The sequence below is a fragment of the Oryctolagus cuniculus genome, chromosome 6 (assembly GCF_051225735.1).
Source record: "Oryctolagus cuniculus isolate XC-2025 breed Fujian yellow rabbit chromosome 6, ASM5122573v1, whole genome shotgun sequence".
In the NCBI taxonomy this organism is placed as follows: Eukaryota; Metazoa; Chordata; class Mammalia; order Lagomorpha; family Leporidae; genus Oryctolagus; species Oryctolagus cuniculus.
This window is the reverse complement of record NC_142872.1, coordinates 63082785-63101203: the sequence shown is the minus strand read 5'-3', so window position 1 is coordinate 63101203 and position 18419 is coordinate 63082785. Positions and strand designations below refer to the sequence as shown.

General features: G+C 50.8%; 1 protein-coding gene and 2 long non-coding RNA genes across 7 annotated transcripts; 1 reads left to right on the top strand and 2 right to left on the bottom strand.

Annotated features, from left to right (window-relative positions):
* Positions 1 to 392: 392 nt before the first annotated feature.
* On the top strand, positions 393 to 6074 carry DRD1 (dopamine receptor D1). 5 transcript variants are annotated; one of them, XM_089334553.1, is made up of 3 exons: positions 1521 to 2368; positions 2484 to 4761; positions 4940 to 6074. In XM_089334553.1, exon 2 carries the CDS (start codon positions 3004 to 3006, stop codon positions 4348 to 4350), a length of 1347 nt encoding a protein of 448 aa, XP_089190679.1. In that variant the 5' UTR covers positions 1521 to 2368; positions 2484 to 3003; the 3' UTR covers positions 4351 to 4761; positions 4940 to 6074. The 5 variants fall into 5 exon arrangements, with proteins under 5 accessions (XP_017196469.1, XP_089190679.1, XP_089190678.1 ...); XM_017340980.4 differs by lacking the exon at positions 1521 to 2368 and adding an exon at positions 393 to 1482 and having other exon boundaries at positions 2484 to 6074; XM_089334552.1 differs by having other exon boundaries at positions 2484 to 6074.
* On the bottom strand, positions 4333 to 15072 carry LOC149126163 (uncharacterized). The gene is made up of 3 exons (XR_016235572.1): positions 14894 to 15072; positions 7345 to 7476; positions 4333 to 5560 (listed from the first exon to the last, which is right to left on the bottom strand). It is a non-coding gene; the product is annotated as an uncharacterized LOC149126163 (long non-coding RNA).
* A 1550-nt stretch (positions 15073 to 16622) lies between these two features.
* Positions 16623 to 18059, bottom strand: LOC149126162 (uncharacterized). The gene is made up of 3 exons (XR_016234907.1): positions 17894 to 18059; positions 17450 to 17632; positions 16623 to 17040 (listed from the first exon to the last, which is right to left on the bottom strand). It is a non-coding gene; the product is annotated as an uncharacterized LOC149126162 (long non-coding RNA).
* Positions 18060 to 18419: the final 360 nt, after the last annotated feature.

Below are 18419 nucleotides of genomic sequence, written 5' to 3'. Positions count from 1 at the left end.
GGCTTGGGGAGCCGCTGCCTCTAGCACAGGGCCCAAGGCTCCACAGCCCTGGAGGGTCTGTGGCAGAACTTGCTCGTGACCTTCAGTCTGTGGAACACTGTGTGTGCCAGCAAGTTCAAGGGTGAGAGGGCACAGCAAGTCTGTGCCACCAGTGGGATCCTTCATCTAGAACCACAGTGTGGTTTGTGCCAGGCCAGTACATGGAATCTTACTTAGGTTCGGGATGTTTACAGAGACAACTCTAGTTGCGCCAATCAGAAGCCAGGAGCCAGGAGCTTCTCCCCGGTCGCCCACGCAGGTGCAGGGGCCCAAGCACTTAGGCCATCCTCCACTGCTTTCCCAGGTCATAGCAGAGGGCTGGATAGGAGGAGGCTTACTTACCCTATTATGCCACAGCGCCTGTGGACAATTCCTTTTTAAACACACCCAGGGGGGTTCCTGGGTTGGATGCCGAGGCCTCTCCTCTGTAGGGAGCATCTCAGGAATCCGGACCACGATCCTGTTACAGCTTCACATCTCAGAGTGGAAGAAGCCAAGCTCTGAGAGGAGAGGGCGCCCGCAGCCAACAGTGACACAGTAAGGGACACGAAGCCAGGCAGGGCGACTCCACAGCCCCTTGCGCAGGAAGGCACGGAGAGGTGCTCGTTTGTACACGGTGACCGCACAAGTCTGGCCCGCGAGACCCTCCAGGGGCCAGCAGGAGGAGCGGCGGAGGGTGGGGGTGGTGGAGGGCAGGAGTGCTCCTTGGCCATTGGTCGTCTCTGCCTTGACTTTCGCCTTTAGGAAGCTTGTGGGCTTCAGTAGAGCGGACGTGGTAAATTGAGCCACCACCGGTGGAATCACAGCATCGTCCCTCGGTAGCTGCGCAGCTAGAGCGAGTCCCCCAGCTTTGCGCAGGGCGAAGGTGACAAGCGCAGGGCTGTTGTAAGGGGAGGGCGACCCGCGGCGAGCGCCTGAGACGCAGAGGCTGCTCGGGGCGCGCCAGGTCTCTCTGTCCCCTTACAGAGGAGGCGTGCGGATGGCTTACCGCGTCGCCCCAGCGCTGCGCACGTAGTAGGCACACAGAAGCAACACTGCTTCAACGAATGCCGTGCCGGCCAAAGGCATTTTCACCCTTGTCAGATTTCAGGGGCATTTCAAGGAAGGGGGAGGGGATCCTGAGTGAGGAAGCTTCTGCCTCCCGCGTCCCGGGCTTCGGCGGCACAGACAGGGCGCAACGGCTCCGGGCGCCGGTCCCTCGTGGGTACCGGCGCCTAAGCGAGTGGGGGTCTTGTTCGGCAGGGGCTCGGGAAGCCGCAGGCGCCGGCAGAGGGCGCCCCGGGCCCACGGAGTGCGTGGCGCTGGGCTCGGGGCGCTCGCGGGGCGCGGGGCACCGGCTCAGTCCGGCGTTGACCGCCGCGCGGGACGCGCCCGCCGCCCGCGTGCAGCTGGAGGAAAGCGCCTTCCGGGCGCCAGGAGCTCCGCGGTGCCGACCGGAGAAAGGTGAGTGCAGGTGCCCGCGGCGCTCGTCTCACCGTCGTTGGGGCACAGGGTGCGGGGGTTCTCGTGGTTCCGGAGGGTCGCGGCTCGCCTAGGGCTTTGGGGTCGGGCTGGGGGATTGAGCTCCCCAAAGGCCGAACTTGGCTTAAAGGGGACTCGTGCTGACTTGAGATTCAGCCATCGGGGTTGGTCTCGCGGCCCCTGCCGCATGCCGTCCGGGGGTCCCGGCCTTGGTGAGGGGTCCAGCGAGGAGGGCAAGCGCTCACCCGGGCGCCCCCACCCCGTCCTCCCGCAGCCCCATCCGGGGCGTAGGGGGAGGACCACGTGCTGCTGTCGCCCGCAACTCTGCCTGTCAAACGCAGTCCGCCCCCAGGGCAGGGGAGGGGACGCGCGGGCGCGGTGGGCTGTGCCCCCGCGGGAACCCGGCCGGCCCGTGCGCCCGCCGGTGCCAGCTCCGCGCTCTCTGCCTCGCGTGCCCACACGCTCCCGAGAGGCGGCGGGCAGAGCTGCCAGGAGGCGCAGGGACCCCCGGGCTCTTGGCCTGCCTTGGAAGAGAGGGAGCAAAACTAAAGCGGCCGCCCAAAGTGAGCGGTGCTGGGCAGCTCGGAGCGCCCAGGACCCCCTTTCCTGCTCTCGTCCGCTTCAAACTCTCTGTAGCGGTTTAAGGCAGAGAGGCGGCGCCGCCTCTCGGGGGCCTGGCCCGGGATCCTTCTCCGAACCCTCCCCTGCGATTTGGGGGCCATCGGGAGACGCACTCGGGCTGGGGCTGCGCGCGGCGGGCTGGACTCTGGCGCGCCTGCCTCCCGGGCGTTGTTGAATCGCTGCGCTTGGCCACGTCCGCTTTCCCAGCCTCAGGGGCTTTGAGAGACACAACTTCAATCAAGGCAAGGTAGGTGACCCGATCGGGCTTGGCCAGCAAGGGACTGGACTGCGCTGGACTTGAAGTAAAGATGCGATCTGCCTGAGTCTTGGCGAGCGACCTGTGGTTTTTCTTTGCGTTTTAGGGCCTCTGGAGAGTTGGCCGAGGAGCCGGGCTGGGGGGGCTTGGAGGAGCAAGACATGCCTTTGCACCTGTGTCTGGGAAGGGGAGAATTCCTTGTCACCGCCAAAGAAGCGACAGCCCTGAAATGCGACAGCAATTGACTGGCATGGCAGAGGCCTGGGAGAATCTGGTTGGATGGATTAGACTATGCTAAACAGCCGATGCTTTCCTCGGGAATCCAGGGGCCAGCTGGTGCCCTTGACCTGACCCTGACCTGGAGCAAGGGAGTCAGAAGATCGCCTGGAGAGGAACAGGAGCCTTCAGGGGACTGACTCGAGTTGCCAGTCAGAGGCTCCTGCCACCTAACTAGCTCTCCTCTGATGGAATGTGGGTGACGTCTTCCACCCAGGGGAGCACCTGGGGCTGGCTGTGGAGGGGCTTCCTGGTGAGTGAGGGCTCCCGGAAGTCCGACTGACCCCTAATCTCTGCCTAGCAGCCACTGGAGGGGGGCCGGAGCCCCCGAGGTGCTTTCTTTCAGGAAGATGAGGACTCTGAACACTTCTGCCATGGACAGAGCCGGGCTGCTGGTGGAGAGGGCCTTCTCCTTCCGCATCCTCACCGCCTGTTTCCTGTCCCTGCTCATCCTGTCCACTCTCCTGGGGAACACGCTGGTCTGTGCTGCTGTCATCAGGTTCCGGCACCTGCGGTCCAAGGTGACCAACTTCTTTGTCATCTCCTTGGCCGTGTCGGATCTCTTGGTGGCTGTCTTGGTCATGCCCTGGAAAGCTGTGGCTGAGATCGCTGGCTTCTGGCCATTTGGGTCCTTCTGTAACATCTGGGTGGCCTTTGACATCATGTGCTCCACCGCGTCCATCCTCAACCTCTGTGTGATCAGCGTGGACAGGTACTGGGCTATCTCCAGCCCTTTCCGCTATGAGAGAAAAATGACCCCCAAAGCAGCCTTCATCCTCATCGGCGTGGCGTGGACCCTGTCCGTGCTCATCTCCTTCATCCCCGTGCAGCTCAGCTGGCACAAGGCAAAACCCACCAGCCCCCCCGACGGGAATGCCACTTCCCTGGACGAGACCGTGGACAACTGTGACTCCAGCCTGAGCAGGACGTATGCCATTTCCTCTTCCCTGGTAAGCTTTTACATCCCCGTGGCCATCATGATTGTCACCTACACCAGGATCTACAGGATTGCCCAGAAACAAATCCGGCGCATCTCAGCCTTGGAGAGGGCAGCGGTCCATGCCAAGAATTGCCAGACCACCACCACCACCGGGAACGGAAACCCCGTCGAGTGTTCTCAACCAGAAAGCTCCTTTAAGATGTCCTTTAAGCGAGAGACGAAGGTTCTGAAGACTCTGTCGGTGATCATGGGGGTGTTTGTGTGCTGCTGGTTGCCTTTCTTCGTCTTGAACTGCATGGTGCCCTTCTGCGGGTCCGGGGAGACACAGTCCTTCTGCATCGATCCCATCACCTTCGATGTCTTTATGTGGTTTGGGTGGGCTAATTCCTCCTTGAACCCCATCATCTACGCCTTCAATGCTGATTTTCGGAAGGCGTTCTCCATCCTCTTGGGATGCTACAGACTCTGCCCTACAGCCAACAACGCCATAGAGACGGTCAGCATCAACAACAACGGAGCTGTGGTGTTCTCCAGCCATCACGAGCCGAGAGGCTCCATCTCCAAGGAGTGCAATATGGTTTATCTGATCCCACACGCTGTGGGCTCCTCCGAGGACCTGAGAAAGGAGGAGGCGGGCGCCATCGCCAAGCCTCTGGAGAAGCTGTCCCCGGCCCTCTCGGTCATCTTGGACTACGACACTGACGTCTCTCTGGAGAAGATCCAGCCCGTCACACAGAATGGACAGCATCCAGCCTGAGATCTGGGGTGAATCTTGCTACACGTGCACACCCCCAAAACTAGACACCGTTCCCCTGCGGCTTGCTCTTCAGCCACTAAGGTGTGGTGAGATTGTCAGCCTTCTGGCGGGCCCTCTGCTGTTTTCCTATGGACGACGAATTCTATTTTCAAACATCCCAGTCCATTGGCTGTGTTCTTCCTAGTCACACAGGGACCCGTGGGAAGCCACGGGAACATGTCTTTGCCTCCAAAGTTGTTTTCAGAGACTTCTTCCATCTTCAGACTTTAAAAAACAAAATAGGGCAAAGAACCAACAATGAACAGCTTCACTTAAAATCAAAGCTTTCCAGGAAGGAAATGCAAAGGGTTGAGGTTGCTGTATACACACAGGTGCTAACACTGTGGCAAGCCAGGTGTTCAGATTGTAAAGGTAGGTGCATGCCTTCATATGTTATTTATAAAAATCAATGAGCCTTACAGTAGGAATGGAACTCCCTCCTTCCCCCAGAGCTAAGAGATGTTTTGTTGATACTGGTTTTATTTATTTATTGTATTATATGGATATTTCTAATTTATTATAATACCTCTATATTTATCATACCTAATAGGATCAATATGAATGAGTTATCAGAGACCGTGCCACTCATTTTTGTCCATTGAACTAGCACTTTATACACCAATGAAGCAAACAGCACAGACTCTCCGAGATTCTAACTGCGTGTATAGAATTTCTAGAAATACAGCAAGGAAGTGCTGATGATTTCTTGACCACAAATAAATACGAGGTGAGAATTGACAAATGCTGTGAATGCTTTTTTATTTCTAGAAAGATTTTGAAACATTTAAAAAAGAGCATAGCTATTCTTACATTCAAATTTTTTTTAAAATGAGGACTTGCTCTAGGAGAATTTGTAGTTCTGTAAATATCATAAAATAAGAGCCAAGCTAACAGGAATCCAACTTTTTGACCTTAGGCAGTAATGAAGAGTCTGTGCCACTTTGTATTTATGTAAAATAATTGGCCGTCTCTGTCTTCTCTCATTTCTCGGGTCAGGTGGCTTTTCTGAACCAGATGAATGGCTTTCCTGGGTAGAGATGTGTAGAGAAGACGGCGGGCTTCCTTAGCTCTGGTGTCGTAGCCCCGCCGAGGACCAAAGCTGTCACCCTGTGTCTCAGCTCACCAGGCAAACCAAGCCACTCTGTAGGGCTATGACTCACAGTGCTGGAATCTGAATTTAGAATTGATTTGGCAAAAAAAAAAAAAAAAAAAAAAAAAAAGTCTTTAGATGTTAATAGTACATTAACAAACAGTGCCTCATTGTCAACCCCGGGTTAGACCCACCCTCACCCCCCTTTGGTGGAAGAAACAGGAGACTCCTTCTCTTTGGATGTGTTAAGTACCCTAGAGGCACCTGCAGCTCTTTGGACAAACACTGTTCTTTCTCTGCTCTGGAATCAAGTTCCTGTGCCATCGCCTGAACTGCCAGAAACATCCTCAGCTGTCCGTGCCAGGCGCTAACTCCTGTTATGGGGGACACATCAGCGGAGCTCCTTCGAAATGTTTACAAGGTACTCATGATAAGCAACTGATCTAATATTTAGATGACATTGGTAAAATGAACAGACATCTATTGGAAAATATTCCCTGCAGCAGGTCTGTGTTATTTATGTATTGTGAATGTTTTCTTAATTTTACTGCCTGTATGCTTTCGTACATATAATAAAACTATTTTGTGAACTCAAGCCCAGCCTGCATGAGCTGTCTTGCATTTGTCCAGTGTGAGTTACAAATTAAGGTATCTCAGATCTGTAAGTAAGAGAACACAAGCATTTTCAAAGATACATTACTTTTTTTTTTTTTTTTTTTTTTTACTGGAACTATCTGCTCTAGTGGAGATTGTGTGTTGCCTTTGACTATTTAAGCAGAAAACAGTTTGTGATTTGGGCTAGGTACTATTGTTTTCTGTATTAATTTTTTTAAAGAAATCTTTCTTCATTTGGGGAAGTTGCTATTCGTATTTAAAAGATTTGAAAGCATTCTAAATTTCTGCTTTTTCTTTCAAAGAGTCTCCAGTCAATAAGCTAAAGGTTCCAGAAAAGATCGTGGCTTGCTGTAGGGTTGCTGTGGGGTCACACCTGATGGTATCGCCTCGAAGTGTGGTGTTTGTTTGCAAAGTCAAATATAACAGGGATTTTTTTTTTCCTGGCTGTGATGCTGGGATCATCCCCAGGTCCTCCTAAAGCTCCTTAATGCACAAAGCCTTTTCTTTTTCCTCCCGAGGAAGGAGAGTGGCTGAAGAGCAGTTTACAGAGACATGAGGGGTTAAATTTCTAACTTGGAACCCACACAACAGATGGTGTCTTTCTGCATTCCATATTTGCCTTGCCTGGGCTCGGGCATGTAATGAACATATCTAGAGTGATTAGCAAAGAGCAGGAAGCCTTTGCCTTCAGCTTCACAACTTCCTGCGTATCTTTATCCTTTGAAGTCTGATTTTTGGTCTTAAATGAGAAGTTTAACAACGCGAGCTGCAATGCTCAGGCAAGGTCACCATTGTCTGGGCAAGGAGACTTGACACAAAAGCCTTTACCTTCTGTTTCATTTACAAAAGAGTAAAAAAATGAATGCTATGGCTAGAAGTTAGGTAGCAAGTAAGTATCAAACTCAGTACACCTCCGGTGAGATCCTGAGATTCTATATTAGATTGGTAAGGAGTTTTTTCTGGAATGTTAAATTTATTGAAAGAATCTTCCGACACTTTTATTTAAAACCATAAAAACAAAATCACTATAGAGTTTCATTTCTCTTTTGCCTATCGTGATGAGCCTGAATAACATTCAATATACGTGAAGCACATTAGTAAGACAGAACCTGGGTCCTGGACCTCAATCTGGAGATTTAAGGTTTATTAAATAAAGCCACTGATTTCTCTCGGAACCCAGGCAAGGCATGCTCTCTGAGTCTCAGTTGTCCTAATCTATTAAATGGGAAGAATAAAACCTCTACACTCACTTTTCTGTGGTGGGGTAGCCCCCAAAGGCAAATGGATAGGTAGTGCAAGGTCGGTGACTATCTGAATCTTTCTGGAGGCTCCATCAAGGTTCTCCCCTACCAGGCACCAACAACTTTTCAACCTGTTTCCACCTGAAACACAGGAAGTACACACAAACATGGGTTCACATTGCAGTGACCACTTCCAACCCCTGTGAGTATAAAACACAGCTCTGAGCCTTGCCGCTCTGAGCCTGGTTGCCAATGTGTGACATGTCAATAAATCTGCAGGTGCTTGTGGGGGTTAAAAGGAAGCTCATGTCTGGAAGAGCTGAGCCCCAAGGGGTTGGTCTCATGACTCTTTGCAGGGTCTCTCTTTCACATGGGCAGATGACTTATTTAATATATTGATTGCATGCATTGTCCTGGCTCTGCTATGTGTGTTGCGGCTTGCATGCTCGCTTGAGGCCCATGACAATCACTTTCAGAGTCTACGTGGTTTGGGATTCTTCCAGAAACCACTGTGTTTCGCTGTGATTACCTGTGGTTCCGGAAGCAAGTGGCTTTTTATATCTGCGTGCCCAAGGAAATTGCCTTATAAGTTGTGGAATCAATCTGTCCACACCACTGGAGTCTATAAAGACTCCTTATTTTGCAGGATGTGTTTCAGGAATAATGAGTTGATGGCCTGCTGGGAATTTAGGACTTGTTGTTCTGCGGTCATTTGAAGGGTGGCTCATGAAGCTGCAGAACTATACCAACCTGATGCATCTGTATGGGTTTGTTGATTTCCTGGATGGAAAACATGGCGAGGCAGCCTGTTTGTTTTATAGAGGGTTGAGGGGATACTGAACATCGCAGCGTAGAACATACCTCTGAGATTTTTTTTTTTAGAGGGCCAATCTACACTGCCTTCTGTCGTGTTAAGTAACTGCCATGGGATATACAGAATTAGAAATAAAAGCAGCATTTGGATTTTAGCCTCTTACATCATTCAAGATTTGGGAGTTGTAATTTAAATAGTATTAGAAGCTCAAGAATAATCTCTGATTTCAAAGGGGTTTAACTTTCTAATCACTATGAGAAAATGTATGAAGCCAGCTCCAATTCTCTCCTGCTCAGAGAACAGACTTTTACCGGCTCTCACACCGGGTACATGTTCTCAGCTACGGAGAACGATCTGCCTTGAGCTGTGCCTGCAGAGGCGAGACCGCCTTTCGTGCTTACACTGGCGGAACAACCAGCAACGCCTCAGGTGGTACTGGGACCTCAGGGAGGACCGAATGTAGGGCAGGATGGTTCATTCACTGGAAACAAACAAACAAAAAAACCAAACAACAACAACAACAAAAGGAAATGCTACATCCCTTAAAAATCACGTCTCATTGTTTTGTCTCCACGATAAGGAAGTTAGATGAGATGATTTCAGATTTGTTTCTGGCTGGAAAATACGAGATGTGAGATCCATTATGGGCAAAACACGACCCTCATGGGTTCCCCGAGATAGTTGTCCCCGAGTTCCTTTGCGATTGGAAAGCTAACAGAGGGATATTTATAAAATGCACACATAAAATGACAAGTGTGTGTTCTAGCTTTCCTTCATAGGTTCCTGTGGCTCTCAATTACTTTCAGGAAAAAAAAAAGTAATCAAGCTCACACAGCACCCTCCCGGATCAGGGCCCTGGTGCCGCCTGCAGCGTCGCCTGCTGTCGCTGCCCACCAGCTCTGTCCCGCGGCTGCTCCGTGCTCCGTGCAGTTCGTGGAGTCCTTTCTCGTGCTGCTGCCTTCCAGTGCGCGGTTGCCCTCCGATCGCCTGTGTTCGCCCTCTCCTATGCAGCCTTCAGGATTCCCGAGATAAGATTGGCAGCGGCCTTTCCTGGCCCCTTCTTCCTGGCTTTGCTACCCTTGTTTCCTGCCCAGGGCTCACCGCGCTGTGCTGTAGCACTCTCCCTACCTGCTGGCATTTTTTTCCCCCTTAGATTGTGAGCACTTCGAGAGCAAGAGCTGTCTAGTTTTTTTTTCTCCCATCTCTTTACATGTTCCCAAATGTCCAGCTTGCTGTCTGGCTTACGAGAGTTGCTCATTAAATCTTTGTTGCATCAGTCAAAGAATGAACAAGTCAAAAGATGGACTAGTGGCGTCACAATTTTAGGGATATTTGTTTCTGGGGATGCTTGATGTATTTATGTCCATCTAATGTCTCAGGGAAGGATCAGCAGGTGCTCTTGAAAACCTACAGTACCCTGGAGTCTGATACGGTTGTATAAAGGTGACTGCACACAGACACGTATACACATACGTATTTGTATATATAGAATTTGAGGTGATTTCCCATTGAGAGCCTTGCAGGAAGGAGCCTTTTCTATGATTTAGACTTTGTGGGGGATGCAAGGGACACAGAAATCAATCAATCACCACCCCAGTAAGGAACTGTCTTATAGAGACAAGGAGATCAATATGTAAATAAACCTTCATCAAAAAATATTTATTTATTTAATTTATGGGAGGGTGGTGGAGAGAGAGAGAGCGAGAGCGAGAGCGAAAGCCCATTTACTATTGCAATCCCCAAGTGTCTGCAATGGCTGGGGGCACCAAAGCCAGGAACTGGACACTCAATCCAGGTCTACCCCATGGTGGCCAACATCCGGTTACCTGAGCTGCCACCTGTGGCCTCCCAGGCGATGTGTTGGCAGGAAGCTAGAATCCGGTACAGAGGTGGAACTTGAACCCCAGCACTCCAGTACGGGATGTGGCCCTCCCAAGACTCACGTGAACGGCTAGGCCAAATGCGCACTCCCCAGCATCGCTTTGGAAGTATGAGGTAAGGAGAAGGAAGACGTTGTCTTCCAGGCAATGCCAGTAGCTCCAGTTTATTGAGTCTCAATAACCATGAGCCCAGCCCTGTGCCCATCACTGTCCATTTTTTAAATCTCATTCCCTTAGCACACTCATTCTACAAGGTGGGCACTCTTAGCATCAGCCCCGTCTTACAGATCAAAAGAATTAATATGCAGAGAGGTCTGTCATGGGTCCAAGGTCACACAGCCCACCAATGGTGGGGTCAGGTTTAAATCCAGGGCTGTTTGACTTGGAAGCCTGTCTTTTTAACCACGAGTCTGTGTTTTGTTTACTGGAAATAGTTCTATCCAAACAGGCCGCCTTTGGGAGGGGGGGTGTTTCAAATGTCTCAAAGGACTTTTCATTTTTGACATTTTCAGGCCTAGAAAAATTGCAGAGAGTGATACAATAAAGTCCTGTGCATTTATCCCATTTCCTAGCAAGACTAAGGCTGGTGGTGTTTAAAGGGTTGAGTGGGCAATGACCACAGGGAGTCTGTGGCTTTGGGAAGAACAGGATAGGTTTAAGGGCAAGAAGATTATGGAGACACTGACCTTGTGAAATTGAAAGATAACAGAGCAGGGAGATGTCGTGTTCAGGAATGTCCCCGTGTTTGCAGGCCACTTTGAGCGGAGTACACCTGCTTTATTTCAGCAAACATGTATCTCTACCTGTCGGGTGCGCTTGGCAATGCTTCGGGGGAGGAGTCGGGAGGGTACGGGTGAGAGGACAGGGCAGGAAGGGAGGAGGAAAACTGGGGCAGTGGCTGAGGGCAGCACTGCTGGAGGCGTGTGGGAACTGGGTATGGGTTGAGGAGGAAGTGGCATTGGAGGTAGGCTTGGAGGACCGATGGAACTTTGGCAGGTGGAAGTAGACAGTGAGTGAACACAGTTAGGATGCGATTCCCAGCATGGATGCTGGATCCATTTTTTGGATATAGGGCACTCTGTAGAGAAAAACTTAAACTCACTGGAAGCGTTGGTCCACAGGCAACCATGTTAATAGCTTTGGGGTGGGGTCTACGCTCTGCAAGGATCTCTTTTGAGTGCACCTGGAGAATTAACCAGAGACGGCCGTGGGAAAGCTGCTGGGCTCACGCTCACTGGGTATGAGCTGATCACCTGTTTGCTGCTGTCAGATACACTCTGGTGCTGCTGCTTTGTTTTCCTTCCGGTTGGACCGCCGTCCTCCTTGTCCTTGCATGCAGCTGCTTCAGACTCATCTCTGGGGGAAGCCTCTTGGGGCACTCGCCTTGGCTCCTCCCTCCGCAGTCTGGCAGCCTGCAGGCAGGCATCGCGTCCTGTGTGTCCCTGCTGCCTGTTTCTGCAGGAGCCAGGGAGCCCTGGAAGGGGACAGTGTTTCCTTTCCCCCGCTCTATTCCCAGTGCCTACCACAGCCCAGGCAGATATGTGAATTGGAGACGCAGAGTCACATACAGAGAGTGGGAGAGACAGAGAGAGAGTCTTCCGCCTGCTGGTTCACTCCCCAAATGGCTGCAATGGCTGGAGCTGGGCTGATCTGAAGCCAGGAGCCAGGAGCTTCCTCTGAGTCTCCTACATGGGTACAGGGGCCCTAGCACTTGAGCCATCTTCTACTGCTTTCCCAGGCCATTAGTAGGGAGCTGGATTGGAAGTGGAACAGCTGGGACTTGAACTGGTGTCCACATGGGAAGCCGGCATCGCAGGCAGAGGCTTAGCCTACTATACCACAGTGCCGACCCCTAGATATATTTCTAAAATACATGAGTAGAATTAATGACTGTAAAAAGTCATTACGCACATACCTTGATTTCCACTATGAAGTTGAATCTGCTAAAGTTGTTTTTATTTTTTTATAAATTTATTTGTTTATTTGAAAGTCAGAGTTACACAATGAGAGGAGAGGCAGAGAGAGAGAGAGAGAGAGAGAGAGAGAGAGGTCTTCCATCCGATGGTTCACTCTCCAGTTGGCCGCAATGGCCAGAGCTGAGCCAATCCGAAGTCAGGAGCCAGGAGTTTCCTCCAGGTCTCCCATGTGGGTACAGGGGCCCAAGGACTTGGGCCATCCTCCACTGCTTTCCCAGGCCATAGTAGAGAGCTGGATCGGAAGTGGAGCAGCTGGAACTTGAGCCGAGGCCCATATGGGATGTTGGCACTGCGGGCGGTGGCTTTACCCACCATGCCACAATGCCGGGCCCCATCTGCTAAGGTTTTAAGGTCTGATCTTGCCTGCTAAGTTGGGTTTCTCCATCTCTGACACAATCACAGGAACATAATTGAAATAGTAACTAAATGACAAACTAGGGCTCTCTCTCATATCCCTGTGCTTGGAGAGCGACCCACACTTTTACATGGGGAGAGAGAGAGGAAATGTCAACCAAATGTCACAAATGTGTTTCCAGATTATCTGGCCACATGCATGCTGTTTGGAGCCTGAGTTTTTAGGTCAGATGTATTTAGCATTATAAACATGTTGACTGTAATTAAGATAATGGGCAGCCCCATTTGGAAGATGCTTTTTAAATGTACACTGCTGTTTGCTGTGAAAGTGGAGGGAGGGGGCCGCTGTGCACTAATTCTGCCAAAACAGCTGTGGGTTTACGGCGTGTTTCTGTCTGCTGTAAGAGGATTAAAAAGGATCCACTCTGAGAGGGGACCTGGGATAAATAAGGTGGCGATTCCAGCTTGTTTGCAAAGCCTGGGCATAATAGTTTCAAGGCAAAAGCAAACCGTAGTGTCATTTTTAGAAACCTCCCACTGGCATCAATATTGAAATTAAAGCTGATTTACTGGCTCATGAAACTGTATATTTGACAGTGTTGCGGTTGGGTGAGGCTTCAGCCCATGGCAGAACCTGTGGCTTGGGGGTGGGAAACAGATGTGTTCCTGCCCTATAAACATAGTGTAGATTGATACGGCCAAGTGGAAGGGGAACTGGGCAGGAATGACCAGAGTTTAAAATGTGCATGGGGCTGGGGACCGGCACCGTGGCTCACTTGGTTGATCCTCCGCCTGCGGCGTTGGCATCCCATATGGGCACTGGGTTCTGGTCCTGGTTGCTCCTCTTCCAGCCCAGCTCTCTACTGTGGCCCGGGAAGGCAGTGGAGGATGGCCCAAGTGCTTGGGCTGCTGCACCCCCATGGGAGACCAGGAGGAAGCACCTGGCTCCTGGCTTCGGATTGGCACAGTGCCGGCCGTGGCAGCCATTTGTGGGGTGAACCAACGGAACGAAGACCTTTCTTTCTGTCTCTCTCTCTCACTGTCTAACTCTATCTGTCAAATAATAAGATAAAAAAAATGTGCATGGGGCCAGCACTGTGGCATAGTGGGTAAAGCCACCATCTGCAGTGCCAGCATCCCATAAGGGTGCTGTTTTGAGTCCTAGCTGTTCCACTTCCAATCCAGCTCTCTGCTATGGCCTGGGAAAGCAGTGGAAGATGGCCTGAGTCCTTGGGCCCCTGTACCCGCGTGGGAGACCCAGAAGAAGCTGGTGGCTCCTGGCTTCGGATCGGCCCAGCTGAGGCTGTTGCAGCAGTCTGGAGAGTGGACCAGCAGATGGAGGACCTCTCTGTCTCTCTCTCTCTTTCTGCTTCTGCCTCTCTAAAACCCTGTCTTTTAAATAAATAAGTAAATAAATCTTTAAAAAAAATGTGCCTGTAATTTGATCTTGCAGTTCCACTTCCATGAATCCATTTTACAGATGAGAGAGTGCTTCAAATAGTTCATGGAGGGGCTGGCATTATGACACCACTGCCTACAATACCTGCATCCCATATGAGTACTGGATTGAGTCCCAGCTGCTCCACTTTGGATCCAGCTTCCCTGCTAATGGGCCCAGGAAAGCAGCAGACAAGGGCCAAAGTGCTTGGGCCCCTGCCATCCACATGGGAGACCTGGATGTAATTCCTGGCTCCTGGCTTCAGCCTGGCCCAGCCCCAGCTACTGTAGGCTTTGGGGGAATGATCCAGCCAATGGAAGATCTCTGTCTCTATCTATCCTTTCTTCTCTGTAACTCTGCCTTTCAAATAAATAAGTCTTTTTTTAAAAGAAAAAAGAGATTTATTTATTTACTTGCAAGGCAGAGTTACAGACAGAAAGAGGGAGAGACAGAAAGAGGGGTCTTCCATCTGCTGATTCACTCCCCAAACGACCACAACAGCCAGAGCTGGGCCAATCCAAAACTAGGAGCCAGGAGCTTTTTCTGGGTCTCCCATGTGGGTGCAGGGGCCCAAGGACTTGAACCGTCCTCTACTGTGTTCCCAGGCCATCAGCAGGGAGCTGGATCAGAAGTGGAGCAGCTGGGACTCAAACTGGCACCCATAGGGGGTGCTGGTGCAGCAGGCAGATGCTTAACCTACTGCATCATGGCGCTGACCCCGAGTCTTTTTTTTTTAAGGTAATGGAAAAATACAATGAAAAGCTAAATATATTTTGGTACAAAATTTTTTTCTGAATTCATGCATGGTTTTTCCATAAAATGCACTATCTATGAATTTTTTTGAAATCTGTCATACATCCTCACCTACATGCCAGAGATGCAGACGCTACAGTCTCGGGCTTCAGAGCCAATTAGGGATAACCTAAGTGTCCAGTGGGAGGGGAATGACTAACAGGTAAGCGAGCATAGTCCATATGGGGAAGTTAAAAACAAAGAAATAGATCCACACGCACTCTTCGATGAAGATCTTCATGATGTTTCATGAAGTGAAAAAGACAGTGGCAAACCAATACACACCATGATTTCTTTTACTTACAAAATGTGTAAGACGTCTAGGCATCTCAGCCTTGATCATCAATGCCTGGTGGTGCTGAGGCAGGGCGAGGGTGGGGACTGGCTCCCACCAGCTTTGCTGGGCGGTGCAGAGCAGGTAGCCCCTCCCCTTTCACTCAGGTCATGACCTTTGCAGGTGCGTTGGTTTCTTCATACAAAGAGTCCTTATCTACTCACTTCCACAGAGCCCATGTGTGGGATAATTTTGTTAATCAAAAGCACCTGGCTTAGAGACTAATTGGCTGAGCTTTCCGCAGGTGAAAGCATTTTCTCTGCTTTTGGGAAATGTGAAAAGAACTCACTGCGGGGTCCTTGGTGACTGGAGTTGGGGTCACCAGTGACAGCCTGTTTGGAGTCAGCGGAGCTCACTCCAACAAACCCTACTCCTTTTTTTTTTTTTTTTTCCCAACAGACGGAGTGGACAGTGAGAGAGAGAGAGAGACAGAGAGAAAGGTCTTCCTTTGCTGTTGGTTCACCCTCCAATGGCCGCTGCCGCTGGCGTGCTGTGGCCAGCGCACCGCGCTGATCTGAAGCCAGGAGCCAGGTGCTTCTCCTGGTCTCCCATGGGGTGCAGGGCCCAAGCACTTGGGCCATCCTCCACTGCACTCCCTGGCCACAGCAGAGAGCTGGACTGGTAGAGGGGCAACCAGGATAGGACCGGCACCCTGACCGGGACTAGAACCCGGGGTGCTGGCACCGCAGGTGGAGGATTAGCCTATTGAGCCGCAGCGCCGGCCTCTACTCACTGTTTTAAGACCTTTATAGGAGGGGCTGGCGCTGTGGTGTAGTGGGTAAAGCCGCCGCCTGCAACACCAGCATCCCAGATGGGCACTGGTTGGAGACCTGGCTGCTCAGCTTCCGATCCAGCTCTCTGCTATGGCCTGGGAAAGCAGTGGAAGATGGCCCAAGTGGTTGGGACCCTGCACCTGTGTGGGAGACCTGGAAGAAGCTCCTGGTTCCTGGTTCCTGGCTCCTGGCTTAGGACTGGTGCAGCTCCGGAAATTGGGGCATGAACCAGTGGATAGAAGACCTCTCTCTGCCTCTCTTTCTCCCTTTGTGTAACTCTTTTGAATAAATAAACCTTTAAAAAAAAAAAAGACCTTTATTGGAGCCAATGCTGGCTTATGAGGTTAAGCCACAGCCTGCAGTTCCAAACTCCCGTAGGGGCTCTGGTTCGAGTCCCAGGTGTTTCCACTTCTAATCCAGCTTCCTGGTAATGTGCCTGAGAAAGCAGCTGAAGATGGGCCAAGTGCTTGGACCCCTGCCATTGTGCAGGAGACCTAGATGAAGCTCCTGGTTCCTGACTTTGGCCTGGCCCAGCCTAGGCTGATGGGACTATTTGGGAAGTGAATCAGAGGATAGACAATGCTGCACCCCCCCCCCCCACAACTCTGCCTTTAGAATAAATTAATAAATTTTTAAAAAGGCCTTTAAAGATTCTAGGTTCTCATATTAAAATGATCCTGCATGCTTCTGAGATGTTAGTTTTCCTGCCAAAAGGAATCTTGAAGCATTGTATGTGAAATTGTTCTTCATTTCAATTTTGCAGTTACTCTATATAATATTTCAGAACTGCTATATTTTCCCCTCCTCGGGTCTCAAACATTTTGTGGATATTTTTTATAAACCTCAGAGCTCTAGGGACTTATAGTGCCTTGTCCCTGAAAAAAAAAAAAAAAAAAAAGAAACAAAAACCAAAACACCCAGCAAGAACTTTTTCTAGGTGCTGAGAGCCAAGTCAGGCACAGCTGGAGCGGCCACTGTGCTTCTCCTTGTGGCAGTCCCCCGTGATCTGCCAGCTTTTACCGCTCAAGGGTGCAGGAGGGTGGGCCTCTTCTAGGGCAGCCTGTGATGGTGACACAGTGCTCCTGGTTATGCTAAAAATGCATCACATGCCCGTGTTCTTAGGTTTAATTTTTTGGGGGGAGGTTTTCAGCCTCTATTTTTCATGTCATTGACGTAGATATTGAATGTTTTAGTGATATTTTTATGTTCAGGGCTCCCACAGGCTCCTTTCGATGTTTCCAGAGGGCAGCAAGAAAGCTCCAGATGGCCAGTGGCAGGTTTGAGGATAACATCACTCAGGGCAGTAGTGAAGTAAATGGCCCTGTCCTCATTCAGTCTTGTGTTCTGAAAGGAGAAAGAAATTTGAGTACAGAGCAGCAGAGATTAGAACGAGTCAAATACGGTGGGGTTACAGGACCAGATACTAATGAGGGAGAATGACTGCTTGCCGATTGTAGACTGGGGTTGTTAAATCCAGATTGTTCAGTTATTGGAAATACAAGTTTGCATGGGAGAGGGTCACAGGGCCCTCAGAAGGCACCAGGCTGCTCTGGGGAGCCCAAGGTCGCCTGGCTCTGCTCAGAAATCCCCCTCCCCCAGCTTTGCAGCCGTGAACAGTCCACTTGATTTCCTGTGCATCTGACAGAAGCCCCAGACTCAACCCAGAGGAGATGGGGAAGGAGAGGGAGGGGGAGAGGGAGGGGGAGAGGGAGGGGGAGGGGAGAGGGAGAAAATCTTCCATGTGCTGACTTACTCCCCAAATGGCTGCAGCAGGTCTCCCGTGTGTCTGTCAGAGATCCAAGCACTTGGACTCTTAGCTGATGCCCAGGCACATGAGCAGGGATCTGGATTGGAAGTGGAGCAACCAGGACTCCAACTAAGACTCCAATCACATCATGACACCAATTCCATTTTCTGAGGTTTAGACTGAGGACACCTGGTTTGGGGCAGAAGACCACAGAGGTAAAGGACCTTGTTGGTGACGTCATGTCAAAGGACACTGTCGCTCCCCCATTCGCGGAGGAACGACACTAAACCCTGCGCTCTTCTTTTGTCTGCTCGGCCCTTCCCGGGTTTGCTGTCGTTCCCTCACTCGCGGAGGAACGACGCCGTCCCGGGTTAGCTGCCGGCCCCTCCACCTCCGTGGAGGGGCGGCACCCCCCGCCGCTTTCCCCACTTCCTCGGAGGAGCAGCATACCACCGGCTGGCTCTCTCCGGGGTTGCTCAGATATTATCCGGATGTTCGTGGTGCATGTTGTCTCTCTCCTCCTTTATAGTCCTCTTCCACCAATCCCAACTCTGCTGGCGTTCTCTCCCTGACGCGCTGAGCACGCTGCTCTCCTCCAATCAGGAGCAGGATCAGCTCCTGCAGGTTATTGGTCGAACTGGAGGCAGCTGTGTAGAAGTTTTTTGGTCTCTCAGCGCCATATTGTGGGAGAGCAGATGCATAGAATAAGTCTTAATTCCAGTAACTTAGTCTAGTCTCAATTGCTCCCCACAGACTATCAACTTTGCTCATCTGACTGAAGTAGTGCTTGCTAGGTTTCCCCACCCTTAGGTTACTCTCTTTCCCCCACCCATACTGTATTCTTTCAAAGGATGTCATTATGTACACCTGTTACACAGAAGCTAAAGGTATCTTTGTGCATTGGTAAGAATTCTTCTGCACAGGAGATGTATCTCTTCTCTCATGTGTTTTGATCACATAATGATGTGACATAATA

What these genes read in the sequence shown, in the direction of transcription:
- DRD1 (XM_017340980.4), top strand. Translation starts at nt 3,004, where the DNA reads ATGAGGACTCTGAACACTTCTGCCATGGACAGAGCCGGGCTGCTGGTG.